The following is a 27,760-nucleotide window of genomic DNA, read 5'->3' as shown; positions in this document are numbered from 1 at the left end:
GATGTGGCTTTCCTTTATCACGGTGTCTGGCCCTGACTCAGTGCCGGAGCTTTCCATGTATGACTGCCTCATTTCATTCTTCCATCAAATCACTAAGATATGAATTCTTCCTACTGAACTCATTTTATAGATGGGAAAACCGAGGGGCACCAGAAGTTAAGTGAATTCCCCAAGAGTGCATCGACAATAGAACCAGGCTTTGAAGCCAAGCATTTTTATTCCATGGCCTGAGTTTTTCACCATTATGTCCCACTGGCACAAAATAAATGTTTTAATGACTGCATGGAATAATGAAAAGGATTTGACGTGAGGAACCACGTTTGTCTCCAGATGATGTTTTCTCAACTGCTGGTTAATGGAGCGTTTCCCTGATGTTATTTTTTCCCATCTTCAACTGAAACAGGCAGAAATTCCTGTCTTCCAAAAGAAAAAGGTATTGTCCAGCATTCCTCTATCTTTCCTTCCTCCCCTGAGGAATGAAACTCTATCGTGTGTCCCCTGAGATTTTTCCTGTGCAGTCTAACCAAGTCCAGATGGTTTTCTGAAGTTCAGACATCATACTTAGTAAAGTATTTGTAGTTATCTGCTGAAACACATTCTGGACTAAATTGCAAACACCCACTCCCCAAATAATTTATTCTCTCTCTGCTCTTCTGCTGCGTTTGTGTTATGGCCTTTCTGTGCTAATGAATTTGTAAATGTCGTTTAATTACTGTTTACTGAAAAATAGCTGCACACAGATCAGTCTCAGTGGGAGACTTAGCCAAAATGTGAGGCAATTTGTTTCTAGTGCAAAAACAGCTAATAAATGAGAAGAGCTTTTTAAACATTGGGAAATGAACTTAAGTTTGGTTTTGAAGAAACAGTGCTTTATATATCCAGGGAAATAAATTATTCTTGAAGAGAGTAGATTTAAATATCAAAATGGTGTTTTTTTCCCCAGGCCAGGTACACGGTGATTTGCACAGAACCAAAAGTGTGATAACGGTGATTTGATTGAACCCACACCAAAGAGCTGTACGCTAAAGGACTCCCCAAGGAAAACTCAAAATTAATGTAAATTCCATAAAATGTTTTGGAGCTCTGTAAACCCATGTATTATGTATTACTTCATGTTTCTGAATTCTTGCCTCAGGCAAATTGCCAAGTTTGCAACTAAATGACAGTTTTAAAATTCTAATACAAACCAGCCTCTCTAACTTTGCTTTTTTCCCTCCAGAAAAAAAAAGACACAAGAGGGAGGTGAAAGTTATTGTACGGTTCAGTTTATAAATTCTGTTTGTGCTCCAACTGGAGTTGTGGTTGAATTTTGCTCTTGCATAAAATGGTGTTTGCCTGATTCCGCATGAAGAGGGACCCTGACAACAGGGTCCTTCCTTCAGCTGCTGGTCCTGCGACCAGGGAGGGGCTCTGTTCCCCCTGCCCTGCAGGGTGCCTGCCGGGGAGCGAGCAGGGAGCGAGCAGTGAGCCAGTTCTACCTCCAGTTCTAGCCCAGCTAGTGCAGAACTCAGAAAATAAAATTGATCAACTTGGCGATTAATAAGGATTGCTTGTCATTTCCTAAACTGTGGATCTGATGCAAGAAGTTTGAGCAATGCAAACACTGCCCTCTAGGAATTTATTTTCAGTGGAGGCAACAGAGAGGAATATATGAACTTCGGTACCGCGACCCCAAGTGTAGGGTTGGGGGAAATCAGGTGAAGGGGGTCAAAAGGTACAAACTTCTAGTTAGAAGATAAATAAGTTCTGGGATGTCATGTACAGCATGGTGACCGCAGTTATCAATACTGTATTGTATATTTGAAAGTTGCTAAGAGAGTAGATCTTAAAAGTTATCATCACAAGAAAAAAAATTTGTAACGGCAAGGTGATGGGTATTAACCAGACTTATCGTGGTGATCATTTCGCAGTATGTACCTATAGCGGGTCATTATGTTGTACACCTGAAACTGATACAATGTTATATGTCAGTTATAGCTCAATAAAACTGGGGGGGGAAAGAGATCCCAATACCCAGTCTTAACTCCCAGATAGCATTAGTGTGTCAAATTGTGTTCTGAAAGCCAGGGCCTCATCTTTGTGGAGAAAGACCCCTTTTCCAAGGAGATTATTCCATATTTCCATGTTGTAATTATTTATCTGTCGTACATCAACTCACCAAGTGTTATTTGTGGTGGGCCTGAGAGACTAACCCCAATGGAGACTTTGTCTCAAAAGGCAAACCATGTAGTGGTAGAGAGACAGACATAAGCAATTAAACACCACAAAGTATAAAATCTCAAAGGAAATTGGAAATCACAATTTAAATGGAGATGTGTTATCTTTCTTGTGTTCTATAATTTTCCAAGCCTTCAGGATTTTTTCCAATATAAGAAAAATGCAAAATATCAGTGCAGAGCCCCTTTATGAGAAGAGGTTTATCTTGAGGACACATAAATCACAGGAGTTTGGAAATAGGAACTAAGCTCAGATATCACCTCCTCCAAGATGGCTTCCCTGATAGCACCCATGCCCTATTTGACTTGAGTGTTCTTTCTATGTACTCTCACTGCACCTTGTCCATTCCCAGTCTATTGTTTGCCCCCCCTCCCCCGCTGCCAACACCTCTATATACACAACTAGGTGCCCCTTAAGGAGGGGACATGTCTTATTCTTCTTTGCATCCACAGTGCCAGAAACATGTCTAGCATATGGCACTCAATAAATATTGACTAGCTATGTGAATGGGTAGCTGGTAATTACAGGTATTTTCCCATCTAATAAAAGTTGCCTTTATTCTCTACACCATATTAGGTTTAAAAATAAGTAACAACAGGGGCTGGCCCCGTGGCCAAGTGGTTAAGTTCGCACGCTCTGCTGCAGGCGGCCCAGTGTTTTGTTGGTTTGAATCCTGGGCGTGGACATGGCACTGCTCATCAAACCACGCTGAGGTGGCGTCCCACATGCCACAGCTAGAAGGACCCACAATGAAGAATATACAACTATGTACCGGGGGGCTTTGGGGAGAAAAAGGAAAAAAAATAAAATCTTTAAAAAAAAAAATAAGTAACAACAAGGTACATATTCTTGTTTTTTAAATGTAAATGTATTAAAACATATATTAATAGCATATTTAGATAAGTATGCGTGCACAAAATCTGGAAGGACAGACACCAAAACGCCAGCAGCGGTTCTCTCTTAAGTACTAAGATTTGAAATGATGCTGACGTTTTCTTTAGGCATCACTGTGTTGTTTTACTATTTCACTATGGATGTGTGTTACTGTTATGATAAGAAAGAAAATACAAAGTTATTTGTATTTTAAAAAGGGAAGTTTGGCCTATTCCATAGCCACAATCATAAGACATAAACAACTCTATGAAGCGTCATCTTTACCTTCGAAACCCGGTGTTGACAGTGATTGGACTTTGTGGATTGAAATAACTGACCTAGCTTGGCAGCATTCAATGGTATACCCACGTCTGTGTTTATGAGATTCAGAAGATACCTAAGCAGCCCTTAACTTGTAAATATTCTAGCAAGAAAACATGGTAAATTATTTCTTTTGCTCTCTCTCTTCCTCCCCTTTAATTCTCCCTGCTAATACTTAGATTGGGTGTTAGAATCGCAGTCTTGTTAAAGCCAAGCTCAACCTCTTGCAAATAGATAAGGCAGAACTAAGTAACCAATTCTCTCTCTTTCATTATGAATCCCTTATTTCTGAGTTGGCTCTGGATAATAGAAATATCAGTTTCCTGGCCAGTGCTATTTCTGCTCTGCATCTTCTGCCCGCCTGTCCTTCTATTATTTTGTTTGGCTGACCACAATGTTGCAAAACCTAGACAATGTTATTGGACTAGAATAGAGTTTCTTCTTTTATCCCAAAGGAGCAATCAGAAATTATAAAATGTGCCCCCGAAGAATAGATCTAAAAATTATATATATTCTTTTCTATCTGCAGCTGAATTCTTGCTGCCAGGATGGGGAAACAGAACAGCAAGCTGCGCCCGGAGGTCATGCAGGACTTGCTGGAAAGCACAGACTTTACAGAGCATGAGATCCAGGAATGGTATAAAGGCTTCTTGAGAGACTGCCCCAGTGGACACTTGTCAATGGAAGAGTTTAAGAAAATTTATGGGAACTTTTTCCCTTACGGGGATGCTTCCAAGTTTGCAGAGCATGTCTTCCGCACCTTTGATGCCAACGGAGATGGGACAATAGACTTTAGAGAATTCATCATAGCCCTGAGTGTAACATCGAGGGGGAAGCTGGAGCAGAAGCTGAAATGGGCCTTCAGCATGTATGACCTGGACGGAAATGGCTACATCAGCAAGGCAGAAATGCTAGAGATTGTGCAGGTACGTAGCCCTTGCCCTTGACAAGGAGAAGAGCGTGGATCACAAGTAAGAATGGGAAGGTCCTCAGTGTGGCTCAGTGTGGCAGAGGTTGCAAACTGGTGGCCCATCGGGGCATTGATTTGGCCTACCCAGTATTTTTGAAAATGTTGAACCCATTTTACAAAACAGGGAGATTGCACATAAAACTGTAGATTGGTTGGCATCTCTTGAAAACTCAGAAGATCTAGCAATAGTGGCCCCTGTTCTTGCCTGACCTAAGTCACCTGGTGCTTTGTGGTGACCCTCACCCTAAAAATGGAAATGCACTCTTCAGCTGATCATGCTAACTATGGCCACTTCATCCACTCATTGCAATCACCTTCAGCCTTTGGGGTTATATCACCTGGAGTGGTATTTAATGATGAAACTCTGACCTGGCTTCAAGCTCTGTCACTTTCAGTCACTACCTCTATGACTTTGACCAAGTTAATTCACCTAAGTGAGCCTCAGTGTCCTCATCTGTAAAATGGAACTGCCATTTTAGGATTAGATGTGACTCTTCCTGTTCAATTCTTAGCATAGTCCCAGTCATGTAGAAAAGCTCATCATCATCACCATCATTAATTTACTTTATTAGACTCTTGAATAAAGGTAGGGCTCTCTGATCTAGGTTCTGTCTCATCAGAGATACAAACATTGTAGAATTGAGGCATCCATCATTTTAATAGGAGGCACTCCATTTTCTTTCCCCAAATCACTCACCCAGAGTAAACATCCTGAACAGAACAGGAGAGGGATCCTACTGTTGGCCACATTTTCCTTGTGGGACCCCAGGGGAAGGTGGGGAAGGGGCATAAGGAGCTATGGCCACGGCAATGACAGCTTGGTCAGCAGTGAGTGGGACCCAGAGACAAACCTGAGGAGACTGAGACACAGCTTGGGAAAGGATCCGGAGAGCCTCAGCTGCAGGCAGTAGGAAGGCCGAGGTGGGTGGCCAGCACCACGGGGACTGGTAGTCGCTCACCATCTTGGCAGGTGAGTGGGGCACAATAGGGAGGCATCTGGAAGCAGACAGCAGATGCAAGAGAGTGGGCATTTGGTTTCCTTGGGACTCATCTCAGAGGGCAATACTCATGCCAGGACATCTGTGTTCAGAGGTAGAGCTGCAGCCCCTGGGAGAACATGGCGGGGGAGGGGGCTTGCTGGAAGGGTGGGAAGGGGTGTAACACAAGGAGACGGGAAGGACTCAGCTGCTGGCCAGGATAAGGGTGGAGGTGTAGAGGCACTTACTTTCAAGGAACCAAGGAGACCTGGTTACAGAAACTGAGGTCAGAGCCCAAAGGAGACCCACAAAACTCACTTGTAGCTGAGCCTTTTAGCTATGGCCTGGGGTCTGCTCCTGGGCCAATGGGACTGAACCCACGCGGGCAGTTAGAGTGACACCTGCACACGTTGCAGGGATGTAGGAGCAGGAATCCAAATGACGTCTCTGTATCAGGAAACTCTCCAAGATCTGCCAACTAGGTCGCCTTTCTGCTTGGGCCTCCGCTGGCTTTTCCTTCACCCAGAGTGGTAACAGTCTGAATAAGCTGTGTTAAATTTAATCCCTCAGAGACGGGGATCTTCAACAAACGTAAAAGATTTCTCCCCTCCACCCAGGATAAATGTATGAAAAATAAAATGTCTACTGCTAAAGTGTGGGCAGTATAGAAAAATATAAAAGAAAACGAGAAAAATTCTCCATTACCCCACTCCACCCACAAAGAGAATCACTGCTCATAGTTTTCTAATATAGCCTTCTGATCCTATTTCCATGATAGATTTAAAAATTTCTAATTGATTTCAAAATGTGTACAAAATTTCATATCTTGCCATTTTCACCTAACATAACATTAGCATTTCTCATGTCATAAAATCTTTTAATGAAGATATTTTAATGGCTATATAATAGTCATAGGATATAATTTACTTAATTTTCCCCTATTGTTGGATAGTTGGGTTGCTTCCAGCTTTCATTATTCTACATAATACTGTAACTTTTAAAAATAACAAATAATTCTTGTGCATGAAGCTTTTCCTGTATTTAGGACTATTCCCTTAGAATGGATTCCCAGAAGTGCCATTACTGGGCCAAAAGGAATGAGCTTTTATTTCTAAGGCCCTTGATACACTTTCCCAAATTGTTTTTCCAAAGGTATTCCTGAAGTGAGTGAAGGGTGCCCCATATCATTGCACTTTTCTGATTTTCCTTAATCTTTACTAATTAAACAAACATTAAAATTTAAAAGGTGATCTATTTTAAGTAGCTTTACTTTCTCCCTCCGTTTTACATGGGATTGCTGTGCTCCGCCCCTGAGCTGTCTCACCACAGTCAAGCAGTAAGTGCCTCCTCCTTTGGGAGAGAGAGAATTGCTTCCTGACTGACATCTAAGAAAAAACGTTCCTGTCCGGCACCATGTTCTCTCCTGTTTAACCTTTTGCACAGTTCTGCTGGCTGCCCCTGGTCAATGATTTGGTGACCATTACAGATGAAGATGTTGACCCCCCAGGCAAGGAGGACCCTCCAGACCCCATGGGCTTATGGAAGTCAAACCGTTCACGCATTCATTCCGCACCTTTGGTTAAGCCCCTACTGAGTAGCTAGCCCTGGGAATAGGCAGGACAGGGAAGAAAACAGACTCTCTCCCTGTGCTGTGGAAGCCAGTGTGCGAGGGAGAGAGGGGACCTTGCAGAGAATGTGCAGAGGCGCTGGTTAGCGCCTGCTCGGCCCTCGCTGACTCACGCCACCTTCAATACGGAGTGTAAAGTGGTCCTACCATGGAAGGCACGTTCACCTGACAGGGCACTTTCTTCACTGTAAAGTGGCTCGGTCCGCTCACAGGACCACAGTAAGTTTCCAGGTCATACCTGGAAGGACATAGATTCCTTAATAAACACTTAGATACTCAGGGTTTTTAAGAAGCCTGCAAATGGAAGGCTCAAATTTCCTAAATTGTTTTCTATAGGACTGCACCCTGATGGTTAATACTCACAACCGTAGAAAGGAAATATCGCAGCACCCTGAGGCGACTTCCAAATTGCCAAGCAGATTACATTTGGAACCATTTTCCTATTAAGGGCTGTGTTATTCTATTCTGCCATTTTGCAAACTGACAGTTCATGTATTCTGTCTCATTCTTATGCTAATCGCCGGGATTCAATGATTCTGGATGAATTGGAATTTGCTGTAAGATATTACTGAACTTCCAATGCTATTTATTTCCTCCTCACCCCCTCCTTTGAAAGCCCACACTCCCGGCCTTATTCCTGTCCCAAGAAGCTGTATGACTTTGTGGGAATTCTCTTTTTTGGGTTCTATCTGGTCTGCACCATGTAGGAGAAGGTACATTTGCAGATGCTACGCGTACCTCAGAGGAGTCACTGTCTCTGAGGTTTCTGCTTTGTGCCTGGGTAAATATCTGTTAGAAAGTGAGGAGTGGAGGCAAGCTGTGGGCCAGCAAACTCATACACAAGCTAAGGTTCTATTTGTTAAAGTGAGTAAAACCTGAAGCTTGGTTACAAGTGTCAATATATAAATTGTTGGCTAAACTTTGTTCTTCCAAAACTCAGAAATTCAAATGATTTAATAAAGTGCAAACTTCTGGTGTCCACCTGCAAACACTAATAACTGGTCACAGTGAAAACTGAAGTCCGAAGAAGTTGGTAATTAGGTGACAATGAATGGAGTGTAGGATTTTATAAGTTTTCTAGTTTTTTTTCCTTGATGTTGCTTGCTGTAGGTTAGGTTTGGTGTCCACAGAATACTGCTTATGGTGACAAGCTGGAATCCTTTTGTATTTCCTGACGTTGGCAGGGAGGACTCTACTGTGAACTCTGTAATACTGAAATACACCATGTTAGTTTCCTCTTGCTGCTATAACAAATTCCCATAAACTTAGTCACTTAAAATGATACAAAGTTATTATCTTACAGTTCTGGATGTCAGAGGTCTGAGTTTAATTTCACTGGGCTAAAATCAAGGTGTCCACAGGTTGCATTCCTTCTGGAGGTTTTGGGGGGGAAATTTGTTTCCTTGCCTTTCCCAGCTTCTGGAACATTGCTTGACTTATGGCCCTCTTCATCCGTTCTCAAAGCCAGCAACAGTGGGTTGATTGAGTCCTTCTTGACGCTATTGTTCCTCTGGGTATCTCACTCTGCTTTTCTCTTCCACTCGTAAAGACCCTTGTGACTCCATTGGAACCGCTGGATAATCCAGGACAATCCCCACATTTCAGGATCCTTAACTTAATCACGTCTGCAAAGGCCCGTATTCCATTTAAGGTGACATCTGCACAGGCTCCTGGAATTAGGACATGCACATCTTTGGGGGACCATTGTTCAGTCTACCACATATGCCAAAATGCAGTTATGTTCCTTTTCTAAAAAATAATTTTGTCCTGTATCAACATCTGGATGAACAAGGAAAACCATATGCAGATTTATTTTTAGAGCCTTAAACAAACATTTTCACATTAGTGTGCTTGCTTTTTTTTAAGTGATAAATTTAGGAACATGATTTAGGCCCAATATTTTATTATTGCATCAAAACTGCCTCTCAGCAGTCTTAAGCCAGATAACAATTCTGATTTTTCCCCACGTTACAACAGATCCTGTCCTCTGGATGGGGGCTAGGGTCAGCCCACCACTGTAAGAGAAAGGAAAATCCTTCTTGCCCTACACAGTTCCCCATCCCTCAGCCCAGCTGCAGGCAGGTCTGAACACCCACACCCAGCACAGCACAGGCCATCTGAGGAAGGGGCCAAGCAAGCACATGAGTGACATTGCCAATTGGACCTTGAATGCTTGGATGCTCTCTGAGATCTTGGGGGTGAGGGAACACTGAACTTAGGGACCCATTAACAGGACCACAGCCCTCCCAGGGAGAGAATGTAGGAAGAACGTGGAGTTAAACTGTCCCCCGTTTCTGTTCTCAGAAAGTAACTAGGACCCTTGAAATAAGAAGTTTTTAACTACAGGACTGTCATTGGTTAGAAGTATATGAGCTGCTTTGTATTACCTTTATGACTGAATGAAAATCACGGGCTGAGACAAAAATTGGTGAAGAGGGACCCAAGGGAAGAATTGGCAAGTGAGAGTGGGTGTCTTGCACAAGGCACGTCAATGTCGCCTGCCTCTCTCCTTTTTCAATCTCCCTTTTCCTTCTCTTTCTTGGGTAAGTTCCTTAACCTTCCTATGCACTGTTTTTCTGCTTTGTAAACTGGAACTAGTCATGGCACTTGCCTCATGGGTAAGTATAAGGGTTAAACAGTTTTCACAAGTAGAGCACTAGAACAGTGCCTGTCTTAGGGTATCACTCAATCAATATTGGCTTCTATTATTCTATAGAAGTTTCCAGAGCTGGGACAGGATGTTTCCCTGCAAAATAAAGGAATGTCATTTTCCATTCAAAGGACAAGATAATAGAATCTTCCACTAAATTTTAAGTTAAATTTACCTACTTGTAAAACGTATGTTCCCAAAGAAAAGGGAGGTAACCCAACTAAACTTCCCACTGGTGGAACTTATAGAAGAGCTATTCTTGTACAGACAATTTCAGGAGTTCCCGGCCTTCTTCAGCTATTGTCTGTCCTACCAAACACCAGCCTGTCTGGGAATAAGCTGAAACTCCTGGGCTGCTCTCATGCTCATGGAACTTAGATAGAAGAAAGATCACCTTTCTAGAAGCAAATGTGGTTGGCACCAGGAATTTCCCAAATCTGAACTGTTTACCTGAGCCCACAGGGGCGCTTCACACGTTGGGACTATTTGGGGACAGCCTGTCTGGATTTGTTCTCAAGTGCAAGATAGAGACTTTCCGAAAGGAATATATAGGCTGACATAATGTTACCCATAGCAGTTCTCAGGGAACTTACTTTAAAGACAAGGTTGGAATAATTTCTAATTAGCATATTCATTACATGGCTGTTAATGATTGCTTTGAAAAGACTTGGCATTCAAATAACTGTTGTCTTAGAGTCAGACTCTCCCTCCTAGTTGTGATTCAGGGTTAATTGGCACTTTTGGTGAAGGCAGAGTGAACCTCAGAACACCCTTAGTTTACCTTTTCACGCCTTTTGAATGAATGGAACCTGAAAGAAGGAGGTTGGGCGTATACTGACAGCCCATCACAGAAGATTTCATTTTTGTTTCTTTTAGCAGTATGGGAAAAAAAAATTTTCTGATTCACTCAAGTGATGAATCCAGGCATACATAGATATAGCAACCGGATGAGGAGGACGGAGGTGATGGTGGTGGCCATACAGAGATTTGCCCTTCGTGAGCACGAAACTCACGTATTAATCCCACCTGGTCTCAAGAGCACCAACTGTGCCTGATTCAGACAACCAGCTTGTGAGTTTTTCTGCCACAGAGGATCAGAATAACGATCGGAGACGCTTCTTTACATTCTTTTTAGAACCACTTCCTGAGTGGTATTTGCATTTTTTCTCCCAAAGATCTTTCTGAATTGGTGTCCTAGACACTATATCACTTTTAACTTGTGCCTTGAAGACCTGAAACACTGTGCTCTTCTGATTCTGAGAAAAAGCTGGGGGTGGGGGGGTGTAGCTGGCGAGAGCTTCTAGTCCCTCTTGATCTAGCCCCTGGGAATTCAGCTCCGAACTCTTGCTTAATTCTCAATTTTGAGTGTGGACAACAGATGTTACTCTGGAATGCAACTTAGATTTCTTTTCTGGAGAAAACTCTTTAAAACAATTGCTCAGGCTAGTGACTTTCTGTAAGAACTAACCTTAGTACTTGCTTGTCAGTTGTGTTTGGTTTCTCCCTTTCTTATTAGGGAATGAATCTTATTATGGCAAGTCACACTATAGTTTAAGAGTTAAAGTTAACTCTTAGCATTGAGTATGCCATCTGGCAACATGAGTGAGTGTCTACTACCCAAAAGGCGCCCCTCTCTAGCTGCTCCCTCCTAGTCTCCTTTGTGGACTCCTCTTCCTTCTCCTGCTCCCTAAACACGGATATTCCCAAGCAGAGTTCCAGCCAAGGCCTCTTTTCCTTTTATTCTCTCTGGGAGGTCTCGTCTTCTCAGTGCTTGTTATGGGCTAGGCCGAGTGCTATGTGCTTTCCACGCTGTATTCATTTCCCAGGACTGCCGTAACAAATTACCATAAACTGGGAGGCTTACAACAACAGAAACATGCTCTGTCACAGTTCTGGAGGCCAGAAGTCCGAAATCAACGTGTGGACAAGGTTGATTCCTTCTGGAGCCTCTCAGGAGGCATCTGCTCCATGCCTTTGTCCCAGCTTCTGGTGCTGGCTGGCAACCCTTGGCGCTTCTTTGCTTACAGCTACATCACTTCAATCTCTGCCCCCATCACCATGTGACATTCTCTCTGTGTCTGTGTCCGAATTTCCTGCTTCTTATAAGGGCACCAGTCATTGGATTAGGGCCTGCCCTAAATCAGTATGATCTCATTTTAACTTGATTACATCTGCAAAGACCCTATTTCCAAATTAGGTTACATTCAGAGGTTCTGGGTGGATACGAATTTTTTTACAAGATACTAGTCAACCTAGTATACATGTATTATCTCGTTTAATCCTCACAACAACCTAATTAGCCCCATTTTATGGGTGAAGAAACCAATTACTTCCAACTCTTCACCTCTACTACATCTAACGGTTGACACCTTCACTAAGATGTCACACAAGTACCTCAAAGTCAACATTCCAAAAACAACTCATCATTGCTCCCCAAAAATATGAGGGCCTAAAATACAGTAGCACCAAAAACTCTGTTTAAGAGTGTAAAAGAGCTCTTTTGAAGGGGTTGTTTGAAGTTGCCTTTGCATAAGATTGAAAAAATATTACCTGCCCAAATCTAAAAATGATGCGTACCACCATTGACTTGAAATAAGACTGTGGCAGGTGGAGTGGCCAGGAGTGATAGATTTAAAAAACATTAAGAAGACTGATTTAATAGTTCTGGTGACTGCTTGGATATGGACATAGATGGTGGAGAGGTGCCAAAGATGTCTTTGACTTGATTACAGGATGGCTGGCAGGGCTACTTTCCAAAGAAAGTAAGTTTTGGGGGTGGGGGGTACAATGATGAGTTTGTTTTTTTTCAAGTGAAATCTTACATGAAACCTAACAGAAGAATGGAGCTGCTCTGGTTGAAAAGGCGTGGGGCCCTTATTCTCCCCTGCTCCTCTCCTCACCTGTGAAAGTGCCTAAAGCACTTCCATAGAAAACTGTGGAAGTTCCTGGTTTAATGTATTCTTCCAGCTCTAAACAAGAAAGCACTTATGCCATTCCAGATATATAGATATTGAACCTATTTTAAAAGTGTGCCCAAGAAAGATCTTCATGACCTCTCTCCATCTTCCTTTCCTGGTATGTAACAGCCTTCCAAGCGGGAAGCTGTTTTTGATCTACAATTCAAACCAGTCCTGTTCTGCCTAACTTCTTTTGCCCTTGGCCGGCTGTCGCAGGGCCTTGGACGTCATGTTAGACGACTCTACATCTTCTGATGAAAAGAGTCAGTCTGGTTTCCTTCAGAGGGAAGGCTCAACTTTCACTCTTGGAATTGTGCCTGCCCTCAGTTGATCCCACAACCTTTATCTGTTCAGACATGAGTCCTTCCTTTACAACATTCAAAGAAGTGGTTCATTCAGAGGGAAAAGGAAAGAAAACTTTACGCCATGAAGAAGCTGATAAGACCCTTGGCCACAGGTAGGGCGCTGTCCCAGGCCTGCGTAGGGCAGAGCCGAGCTGGGCTCTCCTGGGTGTCCTATAGCTCTGCGTTTACTCAGAGGCAAGACTAGGGCTCTTCAAGTTTAATTAAAAACAGGATGTCCCTGCTGGGCCTCTCACTGACATTGCTAAAAATAAAGTAGGGAAGTAGCCTGGCTCTTTGTGGTTTAATCCCATTAAATTTGAGGGGGAAAACTGGAGCTAATAAAAGACCTGATTTGTTTCAGATCACTGTCTTGGGTTGAGTCTTTCTTTCCTTGTGTCACGGAGTCCTAGATTTTGAAGTTCTAATACAATCAGTGCTGGGCTCTTGATGCCGTGGGAAGGGAGCAAAGGGACAGACAATTCCCCAAATGTGGTTTTGAAGGCTGTCACCCATTTACTCACTCTTGGGACCACTGGGACTCATCACCTCAGCCTTTGCTCACTGCTCAGTCTCACCCACGTCATAGACTTGGTTTTGTGAATAACTCACTAATCCTTTATCTGTGAGTGGATGCACATAAAAAAAAAAAATCTGGTCTGAGTGCTATGAAAGAGCCACCTGGAAATGTGAGCCTCTTAAATGAGCCTTCAGTTCCTCCCCAACCCCACAATGTACTGAGACATTGCATCTCTTACCCCATTCCAGAAGCCCTGTTTGCAAATACACTCATGTAAGGGTGTCCTGACATTCTTCATTTTTGTTTTGTTTTGTTTTGATTTTTGTTTTTTTGTGTGTTATCAATTCTCTGTTATAACCCACTACTTTAGCCTAATAGCTAAAGACTAAAACTCTTAAAAGACGTTTTGTTGAGAACGAGAGCCTCATTTTCCACCACGTATTCATTGCTTGGTCTTTCATTCATTTGTTCAACCAAGAATATTAAGGGAATAATCTCTAGATTATTACACAGTTGCTTTCCCATCAGAATCCCAAGAAGGACAATTTCATGAACCCCAACTCTTAGAGACTTAGAGTTCCAACAGGTCCAGAACAATGGTTTTGACTCGCCACCATGGGACCCAGAGGTAGTCTAGGTGAGGGCTTTTGTAACAATTATTAAGGCCTGACTGGAATCATTATACCCATCTAAATGGTACTCATAAAAAATGGGGAGCTTTTGGTCTCCAAAATGGAATCTGGCAAACCCTTTGCCAGAGGATGAGTGAGATATAAAATAAGAAAAAGCATGTCAGTCATGTTGTCAATTGAATCCCCACCACCTAGTACATAGCAGACACTCAATAAATAATTGTTGGATAAGTCATGAAGGACCATTTTTAATCCTCTGAACACCCTTACCTGTAAATAGGGGAATAGAGGTAGATTTGGGAAGTGGGTATAAATAGGGAAATCAAATTTATTATCACTTCCATCTTTTAGTTGCTCGTTGGAGAAATCCGACTACCTTCACGTGGTCTGTCCCAACCTGCTCCGGAGCCACATCTTGTACCGTAGTCCCCTGCACTCCGTCTCAGCCTTGCAGCCATCCCTCCACCCCAGGGCTCTCCACAGGTGTTTCCCTCTGCCCTGAACCTCTTTAAGCCCTACGCTTCCTCATATCTTTGCTCAACCATCACTCCTCAGGGAAGCCTACCCTGACCCGCCTGACAAGGCCCAATTCCCCTACTGCATCATCTCATGAGAGCACACACGCTCCTTCGTAGCACCTTTGTCTGCAAAGGTTTTACATTTATTTATGTGATTATTTTAATAATGTCACTCTGCCTTATTTAACATGAGGGCAGGGATTAGGTCGACCATAATGCATGACATATAGTTGTGGCTCAGTAAATATTTGGTGAATGACTGAGTGAATAGATGAATGGATGACAATGCGGGAGGAAGTAAATTACAAGCAGGGGTTTTCTTAACCTGGGGTCCGTGGGTGGGCTCCTGAATCCACGAGCCCCTGAAGCTGTCTGCAATAGTGAGTGTGTATCCACGAGCACGTTTGCATGGTTTCTAAGGTGAGAGGCCATAGCTTTTGATAGACGAAGAATCTTTAAGGGGTTTCACATGAATATGTTTAATTATATCAAGAAAGGGAGGAGAAAAAGATGGAAAACTGAAAAAATTATAAAAGGATAAGGGGGTAACTTTATAATGAGAAGCAGAATAGAAGAAGATTGAGGGAGAGAAGGCAATGGAGGGAGTTATTCTTAAATGAACTCTCTAAACTTAATGAGCCCAATTCTGTGCAAGACCCTGTGTTAGGCACTATCGGGGTCCGATGAATAGCTAAGTCTGATTGCCACTCTCACATCTAAAAGGATAGAGTGCTGGGTAACCACAATTCAGGATGAGTGGAATGAAATGATCTAAGAGAGGTTTAGAAGGAGCCATTTACTAGCACAGATACGCATAGCAGAAGGAAGATCATGGAAGTCTTCCTGGAGGAGGGTAACATTCCAATCTGCCCTTAACACATGGGTAGGATTTCAAGGAGAGGAGAAGGAGTAGGCGAGCACTCAGATGAGAAGAGGGTGTAAAGAAAGCTGCTGGTCCAGGAAACCAAGGTGTGTTTTGGACAGCTTCTCGGGCTCTTGACAGGCTTTGCAAAGCATCTGAATCAGGAGATGACCCATTGACCTATCATAGACACAAAGCAGGTGGCACCTGGAATTAGCAAGTGAGATGACATTCCTGAGGCCAGAACAGACTCAGGCAAGGAGCAATCCAGCCTCAAAGAAGGTTTAGGATTTGTAATTACAGAGCATCCTTAAGACTTCTGGCAAAAATTAAACATCATTTGCCCATCTTGCTTCTCTCATATCACTTCTGCAATCCTGAAAGGTGTCAGGTCTTGCTCCTTTAAGGAGGTTGTGCTTATTTGATCTGGGGGGATACTGATTTCTAGATACTGTTTTGTTGGGCTTATGAGTACATGAAATACTTAGATTGTGTAAATTTGAAATCCGTGTGAGGGGTGTGTGTGTGTGTTCATCAGTTGGTGCCACTGATTCCTCTTTGACAGCATCTAGACTTATAGAAGAGCTTCCATGTGGGAACCAAGAAAGCTAATGAGAGTGCTCCAGCTCAAGACATCTCAGCACCTCTTCTTTCCCATTTCTGAGAAGGGCTCTGTCACCATGGCCTTTTCTAGCTCCTCCAAGGAGTCAGGTCTCTCCAACGGCTTGGCACATAGTACTATAACCCCAGCACAGATGGTGGTATAGACCTGGGCTAGAGGGGACTGCAAGTAAGGATCCAGGAGGAAGACGGAGTATGGCTTGCCTCTGCTCTGGAGCACACTTTAGTGAACATTTCTTGGGAAAGCTGACTGTGGCTGAGTTTACACCCATGACACCCATAATCCCAGACAAGGTCATAACTCTGAGCTTGGCCTTCCTCCCAGACAGAATCACTGTGAAGGCAGCTCTGGAGTTCAGTGAGGGATTGGGGTGGATTCAAGACAGACTCACGGAGCCTGGCCTGAGGGGTCCCAGCTCAAGGGTCAGCACACTGGGTGAGTCCAGTTTTCACTCCTATTTTATCAACTGAGATTAGAATATTTATTCCCCTTTCTCCAGAATATTTTAGTGACTTGAAGCAAGGTTGAGCCTAAACAAGACTATGAAGCAGATAAGTTTAGCCTTTAGTGTTGATTTTTGCTCCAATATTTCCCACTTGGAAGCTACTTCCCCTCAGCTGCCTTCCTTTCCCCCCTCCAACTATCCCTCTGCATCTGGAGCTCCAGAACTTTCCAGATTTTTCTATCCACTCTCTGGCAAAAGTCTACTTTTTCTAAAACTCCTTCCCAGGGCTAAAATTCCCAGAGTGAATCTGATGAGCAAAGTCGTGGTCTAGGGATAAAAACAAAGACTTTACATTAGTCTTCCCAAATAAAAACAACATTTGACCACTGAAGGCTTCTAGCCCCTTACTGAATACTATGGGGGCGGGGGGAGGTCCCACTGAGTACACAGGTGCTGGGGGAGATAGTTTCAGTACTGCTTACAAAACTCTTTCAGTAGAACCCTCTTTTGAGCATCACATTTCAGATGTACCCAGTTTATCTCAAGCCTGAGACTGCATAATCATTTAATCCACAGCTCAGATGGCAGATGGTTTTCATCCCAGGGATACCTGGGAACTTGCTGAGAAGGAATGTGAAGCAATTGCCAGATACAAGGGGGAAGAGCATTGGGATGGATTGGTAATGTCTGCCCAGGAGAAAACGAGACATGCACTTGCAGAGTGTCAGGTGTTTATCATCCTTGAGCGACCTAGGTGGAGACCACAGTAGACACCAACTTGTCTCTCTGGCCTAAGGAATGTCATCTACAGCCTTGCTCCTAGAAGTGGGGTCCTCAGAATAGCAGCATCAGCATCACACAGAAGCTTGTTAGAAATGCAGAATCTCAACCCCACCATCCCCTCACCCCACTCTACTCAATCCAATTCCGCATTTTCACAAGATTCCCAGAGGATCCATGTGCACATTAAAGTTTGACGCAAAGAGTCTAGCGGGTCTTCCTGCCGGTTGTCACTCCTGAAGGTTCCCACTGCTGGAGCAAGCTCTGCTGGCCTGGCTTCTCTCACCAGGGACTGCGCACCTGTTTTCTACAACAACAGATCCTCAGGAACAGGGCTGCTCTCTGTGTGAATGGGCACATTCCCTTTACCCCTGTATTTGAGAGGTTTAACGATAGGACTGTCGTGTGCCAAACCAAGCCATGTTTCTGTCTTACCACCATGTTTCTTCTGTCCGTAGGCAATCTATAAGATGGTTTCCTCTGTGATGAAAATGCCTGAAGATGAGTCAACCCCAGAGAAAAGGACAGAGAAGATCTTCCGCCAGATGGACACCAACAGAGATGGTAGGAGGCGGGGGCTGCTTTGCTTTGCTTTTCTCAGAGTGAGGGATGCTGGAAGTAATGGGGGTGTCCAGGGAGGAAAATGCCACTCAAGGACAAGATAGGAGCCATAAGGACCTGGCTCACAGAGTTTTGTGGCTCATCCTGCATGCTCCCTGACAGGGCAAGATGGAGGACCAGGATGGGGACAGGCCTAGGCCACAGCAGGCTGGATCCCTGCAGGCCAGCTAATCAGAAAGCAGGGAGGGCCCGGGTGTTGTTCCACCCAGACCCCAGGAGCTGTCACCCCGGCCTGCCGGGGGTTAGGTGGGCTCTCCCGCACATGCTCTAAGGTGCTGAGCTTCCTGGAGCCAAGGCAGCTCCTTCAGCCCCTGGGGGGAAGGGATTGAGGTGGCTAGTAGGTTCCACACTGAAACTGCAACAAGGGAATGCAGAGCAAAGTTCAAAGGAAGGCTGGATTTCATACTCAAGTATAGAGGATTTTAGATGTTGGGTTGCCAGACAGAATACAGGAGGCCCAATCAACTTTGAATTTTGGACCAACAACAAATGATTTTATCATGTCAGCATGCCCTATGCATTATTCAGGACATGCTTATATGAAAAAATTGTTTGTTGTTTATTTGAAAGTCAAAGTTAGCTGGACGTCCTGTATTTTACTTGCCAAATCTGGCAACCTTATTTAGCTGTGAGACCTGAGTTTAAAGTGCGGAACACAGAGCCTGGTCCATAGAAGTCCTGAGGCCCTGGGGCTCTGGCTGTTACTACCTGCTCACCTGTTCTGCAGGGTGTCCTGGGGAATTTTTGTCAGCAATGTGCAAGTGTACTCGGATGCCCCAAACAGTGCTGGTGGACAGATTGACGCAAGGCTTTGTGGTAGAGCGAGCTTCTCTTTCTCTCCCCTTGCGCTCCGGGTCACCAGTTGCCTGAGAACCTGGGTTTGTGGCGTGCAGGCCAATTTGTTGGCTTTGCTTCCTCCATGAAGGTACCATCACATCCTATTTCCCCTACGCCCTTTGATTCACAGCACATAGTTTGATTGTTTTGTAAAGGTAAACAAACAGGGAATGATTTTAATAGTTAATGAACTCACAGACGTTGAACTACGTGATATGCTGGAGCTCCAGGGGAGCAAGGTAGGTGTGTGTTGTGCTCCAGGCCCAGCCACGTCCTTAGAATAGGACTACAGGATGGGAGAGATCCACGCGCTGCAGAATAAAACCCTCACTGTGTGTCCATCCTAGGTGAGAAGTAGGGCCTCTCCACTGGGCTCTGCTACAACAGGATCACAGAGCCCTGGTTGGGTCAGCATTCTCAGAATGCATCTCGCTGCTAAAAGCCCTGGGCTTTCCTAAGGGAAAGTCTTGGGTTTAAAAAATATGGGGCTGGGAGCTGTACAGGGAAGGAGAAGGGTCCTTAAGTCTGAGAGTGGTCGGAGGAATCTTAGCCCAACCAGGAGACTTGGTGCTCTAGCTTGGGGCTTTGCTTCTGGACCCCAAGGCCAAGGTCAGCCCCACTGTGTGCAGCAGAGACCTCACCTCTTAGATTCCTTAGATTCCTCTGGGTAGAAGCTCTTTACATCTAACCTCTGGCCTGTGACTGAAGAGAAAATTCTGGGCCCACAGGCAAGTTAGCCCAAGAGTCAACTTGGAAGCACATGGGTAGTTAACCCAAGAGAGCCAGATGTGTTCAGCTGAATGCAGGGTTTGCTCTGCTGCTTCTGGCGGGCAGTTCCCAGAGCCTTCCTTTGGGAGATCCCGAGGTGTTCAAGTGATGGCTCCCATTTCCCTTCCTGTACGCCAGCCTTCTGAACCCAAGAAGTCACCGCTATAACCACTGCCTGAGCTCATAAGAAATGGCCAGGACACAAAGCTTAAAGGGACCCTGCCCTACGTCTTCAAAATAAATGGATAGACAAGTTCCTGCCTTTCTCCTTCTTGCAGATAAAGTGCATCTGGTTAAGCCAGAACTAGGTTTTGGGGAGGGGAAGACATATTTAGACATATTTGTTGGTGTCTCTGAGGTGGGGGTGGTAAGGACTCCAATAGAGAGCACCTCCTCCTGACCGGGTTTGGAATAAGCTGAGAAACAAAAGAGCAAGAGTTAAGGCTGGAGGACTGAGCCTCACTGGAGGGAGCAGCTTGGTGTGAGAGCCGGAGGACACGCGGACACACAGCAGGGAGCAGGGCAGGCACACCACGAGCCTTGGAGGGCAGAGGGGAGCAAGTCCTCTCTGGGGCAAGAGAGGGAAGGAGAGAGAGAAGGAGGACAAAGCTGAATGGGAATGTTCAACAGCTCCTCCCGAGGAGGGACCCTTCTGGAAGCACCAGGAATAGGGGAGAAGCTTTGTCTCCTCCTACAACATGACAGAGGCAACTTCTGGAAGGGAACTCAATACATACTCCAGCTTTTGCAGGAAGGAAAGGGACACCGGTAGGAGTGGGATCCCAGCCAGCCTCGTCTCCCTCCTCCATCCTGTCAGGAGAGGAGGAAAGTGTCCTGATTGATGGGAGGGACCCACTGGCTCACCCCTCTGCCTGTGCACATCCCCCTTTATTCTCCTGACTTCAGGTGGACGTGCAGCCATCCTCACATGTACAAAAGAAGGGGTCCTCCCCAGAGATCTGGGCAGGCCTCTGTGCCCACATGCAGGGGGATGGGCTCTTGCAGCAAACCTAAGTATACCCGAGTGACCTGAAGGAGCTCAGAAGGCTCCCAGTGACCCCATGGGAAACGCCCTGATGCTGTGAGAGCCCAGCTCATTCTCATAAAGGCTCGAGGGCCATTAGTTCTATAAATACTGAGTGAGCCCCCCCAGGGCGCCTGCAGCTGGAAGGGCCACCCACGCCCACGCCAGGGCAGGGCACACAGTGAGCTCTCAGAAGGCAGTGTGCCGTGCTAGGTGCTGGCTTTGTGACTGTGAACAAGACCCTACCCCATGGGTCTCACAGCAGAAAGACACAACGTGGGCTTCACAGCACGTGTGAAATGGTGGGGAGACGGGGAGCGTCGATGCCTAAGATGCAGTGGGAAGATTGTAGGTTCGCCCAGCTGCCACCAGCTGCTCACCCATCCTCTCGCCTTCTAGGAAAACTCTCCCTGGAAGAGTTCATCCGAGGGGCCAAGAGCGACCCGTCCATAGTGCGCCTCCTGCAGTGCGACCCCAGCAGCGCCGGCCAGTTCTGAGCCCTGCACCCCACGAATTGTAGAGCTGCTTGTGTTCCCTTTTGATTTTTCTTTTTAACAATTTTTTTTTGCCAAACAATATTGACGGTGATGCTGTCCCCCGTGCAGTCAGATGCACCTTCCTCCGTGACGCCTTCAGCTTCTTTTGTCGTGGACGCTTCGTGGGAATGCCCAGAGCCCCATCGCGCTTGTGGAGAGCATGGACAGTGCTGTCGTGCACAGACTTTGTGGTGTTCGTTGTTCTGATGATTTTTCATCGTTATTATTATTTTTCTTTTGATTCTAATGTCTCTGTTCTAAAACCGAAGACTGGGGAGGCAAGAGAAGAGAAACCAATCTAGTCCCAGTGATTCTAATTGCAAGCTTCCAGGGGCTTGTTTGAAAAAGACAGCTCCCCAACTGGGTCTGTTGTCACACATGCCCTAGGGGTGACGGCACCAGATGCTGGATTCCCCAAGGACAAGTAACCCTCCAGGGCCAGGCTATTAGAGGGATCTAGGGAATTCCTCCCTGGGGGCCACTCCACCCTCTTCCCCAGCAGGCTGTAGTTTCTAAGCTGTGAACATTTCAAGGTAAATTAATAGAGGAAAAAGATGGCTCAGCTATTTTTTCACAGGTTTACACTAGTTGAGCTAAGATGAGTTTCTTTGAAAATTAAACACAAATGGTAACTTATATTCCAAAACCAGACCCATCTTGTTGCCTATTGTGATTAAAAAAAAAAAAGACTGCTGTATATAAAATATTGGGTATTGCAGACCAAATTGTTTTGCCTTGTTTAAATGAAATGCATGTCTAGTGAGCACTAATACAATCTTATTACAGAAGACTGTTTTTAGTAGCTTATTGTGAAGTAAGCCAGCTATAATGAATGTCTGTGTCTTCTTTTAAAGTCATATCTGTCTTTGCACAAATGCACCAATCAACAGGTATATTTTATATATTCCAGAAAAGTACAAAGTAACCATGACCAGGGCCCAACCTTAATTTGAATGCTTTTCCAGAGCGGTAGTGCCTAGAGAATGAAGCAGAGCGGGTTTCGTGGGATGTACCAGTTGGAGCACCAGAGGTTAATTTATGAGAGATGTGACGCAATGGCTTGCTCTCAGCCTAGCACCTCACTGGTAGTATTAGATTGGAGGCGTGATGTTTTTCTCAGCAGATCAGTATTCTGTATCCCGGAAAAAAAAAAATAGCCTAACTTCTCGGGACTTATCAATGGTTTAATTCATGTGTTTAGTTAGGGAGCCATATCTGGAATGTTGACTTTTCCATGCCCCCAGTGGCCCTTCAAAGAGTCAGAGGTTGGGCAATCACCTGATTCATCGAGAAGAAGTCATGGACAAGTGTGTCTGTGATTTCCAAGGCCCACTGTGGAGAATCCAAGAGTATTTTCTACCACCGTGTTCTTTGAATGTAGATTTCTATTTCTAGAGGTGACAGCACAAGTTTGAGTTGCTCTTTGGTCTGGTGCCCTCATAGACACTCATTTGAACTGAAAGGTAAGAGTAAAACTTGCTAGTCACAGGGAAGTCACACTTTCACAAACAGTAGGCAGGGGGAGCCCCGACACTCCAGGATGTAGATGGGACATCCTGCCCCAAGAGAGAGCAGAGAGGGCCCAGTGAGTGTGTCTGTTGCCAAGCTACTTCCTATAGACGATGAACCTCAGAAAGAAAAACATCAACTATGAGGAAAGTGATGCTGAGCCCATTCTAACCAGCAGATTCCTGTGTATTACTTGAGTCCATTTAAACTGGTAGCAAAAATTGGAATTTGTGTAGTTGACTAAAATGAACCAACTTTGCACGGTAAAATTTTGAGACCTGGACTTGGTAAAATAATCGTAATCTTCCTCTGAGCATCAGTTTCTCAAAGTGGTTCGATACTGAGACTTGCCAAACTCCTCCATGGGCCAAGTGGTCAAATCTGGTTTTGAAAAATAGAGAATTAACCCAAGATGTAGAGTGCAGAGTGGGCGAGGGGATCCAGCACCTCTATCAGTAATGTTCGGGAGGTGCATCTCACTTTCTCCTGCTCCTGATTGAAGACCTAATTCTTCCTTTCAGTCATTTAATGTTTGGGAAAGCCAACCTGGGCTCTGCCTTCAGTCATGACATCTTGTTGAGTCAGACTCATTCTGTTCCTTAGAACCTAGAGCTGGAGTGAGGAGCAGGGAAGAGAGTCTCCAGCTGCTTAGGAAGGAAAACAGAGCCAGACACATGGCTAATGAACACCACCACGCGAGGGGTGTACCAAAATAGTCCTCGTCCTGGCCTGCCATTGATCCTGGCTGTATTTTCTCGAGGGTGGTATTTCTCCTTCTCCTCCTTCCCAGGCAAGCCTTTGTATGTCTAATCCAATGCACTTAAGTTTGGCCAAGGGACTTGGCAGAACCCAGAAGGCTCATTGCCTAAAGGTTTACGTCATTCCTGTGCTGGGCTGTCCATTGTCATTGCTGTGTTGAGGGACTTCTGGAAATGGAGTCCGTTCTGTCTGAAATCAAGCCAGCCTGTGATGTTCAAGGGACTGGAATAAAGTGGCTTACAACTTGAAAGATGACAAAGAGTGGCCGACTGTTCATATCCTTGTTTAGGGTGGGGAAGGGTGCTGTCTCATGCCATTTATATGCCCCAGGGGGCACTTTCCACAAGTGGATTTAACACTATACATAAGGCCCATCATATGGAGTGGCCCCTGTATCAGCTGACTTCGTGTCATTCTAGCTTGCCATTCAAGCATGTTGATTAATATGATTGCCTGGGACATGAAGCTTCCACCCCTAAACTGCTACTCCAGCTGAATCCGTGCCTGAGTGAGCATTTGGGTCCTGATACCGGCCTCCTCCTGGGTATGGTTTCTGCCCTAGAGACATAAGGAACCAGGGTTTGTGAAAGGGAGGCTGGGAGAGGCTGCTGAGCCCAAAGCCCTGTCCAAAAGCATTCTTGGTCAGACTATATATGGACTTCCATACTTCCCACCACTCATGGCCTTCACTTTCTTCTCACATCCTGTCTTTCCCCACAACTGGAGCTGTAAACTCTAGTCCAAACATTAGGCACAACAGCAGGAGAAACCGAGGCAACTTCCTCTTCAGTAGGACATTAATATCCTCCTCTCCCCTCTCTCCCGCTTTAGTCTGGAGAAAAGTCAATAGAGGGGCAGGCCCCAGTGGCATAGTGGTTAAGTTCACACACTCTGCTTTGGCAGCCCGTGTTTGCGGGTTCAGATCCTGGGCATGGACCTACACTACTTGTTAGTCATGCTGTGGCAGCATCCCACATAAAATAGAAGATTGGCACAGATGTTAGCTCAGGACTAATCTTCCTCAAGCAAAAAAGGGAAGACAGGCCACAGGTGTCAGCTCAGGGTGAGTCTTCCTCAGCAAAAAAAAAAAGGTCACTAGAAAAGATGACATGATACAAAGCCCACCCCCTCAAAGCCAATTCAGATCAAGGTGTTCGTTTTTTGTTGCTGTCACTGGCCCTGCCTCCAGCACAGGCCAGTCATGTAGGAGAAAGGGGCTGAGTGTCAGCTAAAGTAGGTGCCTCATGGGCCAACTAGACCTCATGTAGGAGTTGAGTTGGCCTGGAGGGGAGACTTTTTCTACTTCACACAGTTTCTCTCTGTGGACCAGCAATGGCCCTGATACCCATGAGTACTGAGCACGAATAATACCAAGTCATTCATGGCAGTGATGGTGAGAAGATGGCTGGCAGCCTCCAACCTGATCAGGAGCCAGTATTCCTGCATCTGTTGGAAGCCAACCTGGCAACTTCCAGCAAATTTCCAAGCCTGCGGCTCCTATTTTCAGGGCATTGTCCCAACACCTCAACCCAACTGGCTCCCCTCACAGCCTAGTTCAGGCATAGAGGGTACAGCCCAGTTGAGGAGGAGTCCGAGTGTTCTCTCAGTCAAGGTAGGGAGGACATCACAAGAACTGTCTTTGGAAGAAATGCAGACGCTTCATGCATGCCTCTCTTGCCTTTGTCAGGAGAATGCTCAGCACTTTCCTGAAATTTTCTGATTTTTGAGGTGGTTGAAGAAAGGAGAGAAAGAAATAGTGGAGGAAGAGCTCACCTAAAATAGAAAGATTGTTGCAGAATGAGCAGATGTTCAGGCCAAGGGTATAACCAGTGGTATATGCATTTCAAACAGATTTCTGTACACTTGAAGGTTGACTGTGTCTCCAGGACGTAGATAGGCCCTGGGCACTTGCTGCACTTGGGTATAAGTGTGCCATGCATGGTCTCAGACACCCCTGGGGTTGCAAACAATGATCAGTCTAAGAACATTCCACAGGGTAGAGGTCGCCTCCCACGACAGCTCAGAGAGGGCCAGGCCTCAGGGAGGCTTAGTCCCTGACTTCTTTCTCAGCACTTTTCCAGGAGAGGGATGGCATTTTAATAGCTCTCTAAAAGACTGTGAAAATCCTTCAAAATTCTGGTCAGCTTGGCCTGCCGAGCCCTATTAAACACTCACAGCTCTGCTAGCAGTTTACTACACGTGTAGACAAAGACATGGACGGGCTCTCTCTCAAAATTTATCTTTCCAATGCCAGTTTTTAACCATTTTATCAAGCTCACATCGAGTGTTCAATGGCGACTCAACACAGTACCAAGCCCCATAGTCTTGGAAGTGTGTGTATGTTGGGGGGTAGTAGGAGTTATTAGCAAAGAAGACCAAACTCACAGCTCAGCTGGTAAATTCTGTCCAGCACCTTGAAAACAATTACAAAGTAGCTTACATCTACGTCCGATGGCAGAGCAGAAATCAAGTTTCTTCCTGAGTGGTGCATGAGAGGTGTTTGCTACCCAGGGAATGAGTGAGTGACATTTGCCATTAGTGCCCCTTCAACATCCCCTTCTTCTTTTGCTGCTTCTGGCTCATCATGGGCCCCCACTGTGTTTCCTAGAATTCCCCCGTCTCTGAAATTAACCCATGCACTCATTTAGTGGAACTCAGAGAAGTGTAGGGATGAAGGACCCCTGGGAACACAGGGTATATCGTTCTAAGATGGTAGATCAGAAAACTCACTCCGGGTATGTTTCCATGTAAAAGCAAAGCCCCGATGAATCTCTATTGGAGATCGTTTCAGAAGGGGTTGGCTGTGGTGACCCCAAGGTGCCCATTCAGATCTTCTGTTACGAGAACCTGCTGCTGGAAGCACAGCTGATTGACAGGCTCCAGCTGCAAGTTTTGGAGCCACCTCAGTGTTCACTCTTAGGCCACATTCTGCGGGGCTGCTCTAGTCAATGACTGCCCAAGCAAGGGTATTAGAACTGGGCCGTTCTTGCCCCCAGTTGGATTCTTCCCACAGGTGACCTTTGCTGGGGGCCTCTCCATGGGCCTGGCTGAGGCAGTCTGAGGCTCCTCCTGCCCAACCTTCCTTCCCTCTCTCCTTTGGCAGGGGTCAGTCTGCGTGCTCTCCCTGTCTCTTCCTGCTCATTTCCCCTTTATCTTTCACATGAATTCCCCCAATAAATCTCTTGAACATCTAATCCCATCTTGGCTTCCGCTCCTTGGAGGACCTGAACTGACATCGTGCCCATCTCCTTCCCTATTCCCACTGACCCTCAGATACATGGACTCAGACACTTGGGTTGGCGGCTTTCCTGAGTGAGGCTCATGTTTGGCGAGCACTCGTCACATTGTGAAAGGCTGAGGGGCCCTGACAATTGGTCATCCTCACCTACCCAACCAGAGTCCCGGTACAGGGAGGTGGGAGAGGGGGTGGCACACATGGTGAGCAAAGTTCACCAGACAGCAAGATCATAGCCACAGGCCAAAGGAGGGACTGTCTCAGGGAGAACAGCTGCATCATCAGCAGGACTCAAGCCTTTAGGGAATGCCTTCAGAGCCCTCCTGATGCTGTGGAACACAGATCGTGGCAAAAGGCCTTGTGGCCCATTTCTTATCCTATGATTTCTCCAGAAGCCTCCTCAATAAGCACTTCCCCAGCCCACTTGCCCACTGGTCCAGGCATAGAGGCTGCTGGGGATGGCACTGGGGTTGAAATTAGTCAGAGAAATCTTTCTCAAGGCAAATTTTCAGCCAAGATTTGGCAGCTGTGGACATGGATAGACAGAGAGACTGTGAGATGTGGAAGAAAGTAGAAATGCTCCTTGTTTGGAATACAGAGGCTCTCGGGAGATAATCATGGCTATTGGCTGAAGGAGTGCGTAGTCACTGAGGGTACACCAATAAATACTGGGATAATGATTCTAGGTGCTTGCTTTGAGCTGACAGATACTAGCGAGCCTGTGGGTTCCAGGGCAAGGGATTGTCGTGATGAAATTGGAGTTTCAGCCATGTGATTTTAGCCTCTGTGTAGACGTTGATGCAGATGAACTAAGGAACGGGAAAGCTCTTGGCATAACTCAAGTTGGGGTGAGTGAGCCAGGAATGAGGAAGATAGAACTGAACGGACAGAGCCTACTCCCTGCCCTGAGGAACCGGTCAAGAATAACTCCCCTGGTGGCCTGTCATAGTCACACTGAAGGCCTCTTGACTTCTTCAGCCGTCTTCTCATTTAACCCTGGGGTGAGGCTCAACAAGGCAACCAGAAGAGGAAATGCCTGCTATCTTGAAGCCCAGGACCCGAGGTGCCCAAGGGGAGCCTAGAACCTTCCCAGGTCACACCGAGGCTTCTTCCCAATGAGCCCCAACACCCACCTCACAGAAAGCACCAGACACTGTTG

At 45.6% G+C, this 27,760-nt stretch overlaps 1 protein-coding gene across 12 annotated transcripts in view; it reads left to right on the top strand.

Annotated features, from left to right (window-relative positions):
• The window catches only part of NCALD (neurocalcin delta), a 389,622-nt gene extending 365,997 nt beyond the window's left edge, over positions 1 to 23,625 (top strand). For all 12 annotated transcript variants that reach the window (XM_070631912.1, XM_070631914.1, XM_070631918.1 and 9 more), the window contains 3 exons: positions 3,941 to 4,337; positions 17,771 to 17,876; positions 20,962 to 23,625. In XM_070631912.1, the coding sequence (XP_070488013.1) occupies positions 3,960 to 4,337; positions 17,771 to 17,876; positions 20,962 to 21,059 (582 nt within the window). In that variant the 5' untranslated portion in view covers positions 3,941 to 3,959 and the 3' untranslated portion in view covers positions 21,060 to 23,625. The remainder of the gene's footprint in view (positions 1 to 3,940; positions 4,338 to 17,770; positions 17,877 to 20,961) is intronic.
• The last annotated feature ends 4,135 nt before the right edge of the window (positions 23,626 to 27,760 follow it).

This window comes from Equus przewalskii, chromosome 8, assembly GCF_037783145.1.
Source record: "Equus przewalskii isolate Varuska chromosome 8, EquPr2, whole genome shotgun sequence".
Taxonomy (NCBI): domain Eukaryota; kingdom Metazoa; phylum Chordata; class Mammalia; order Perissodactyla; family Equidae; genus Equus; species Equus przewalskii.
The sequence above is the reverse complement of the archived record's forward strand: the minus strand, read 5'-3'. Positions and strand labels throughout refer to the sequence as shown.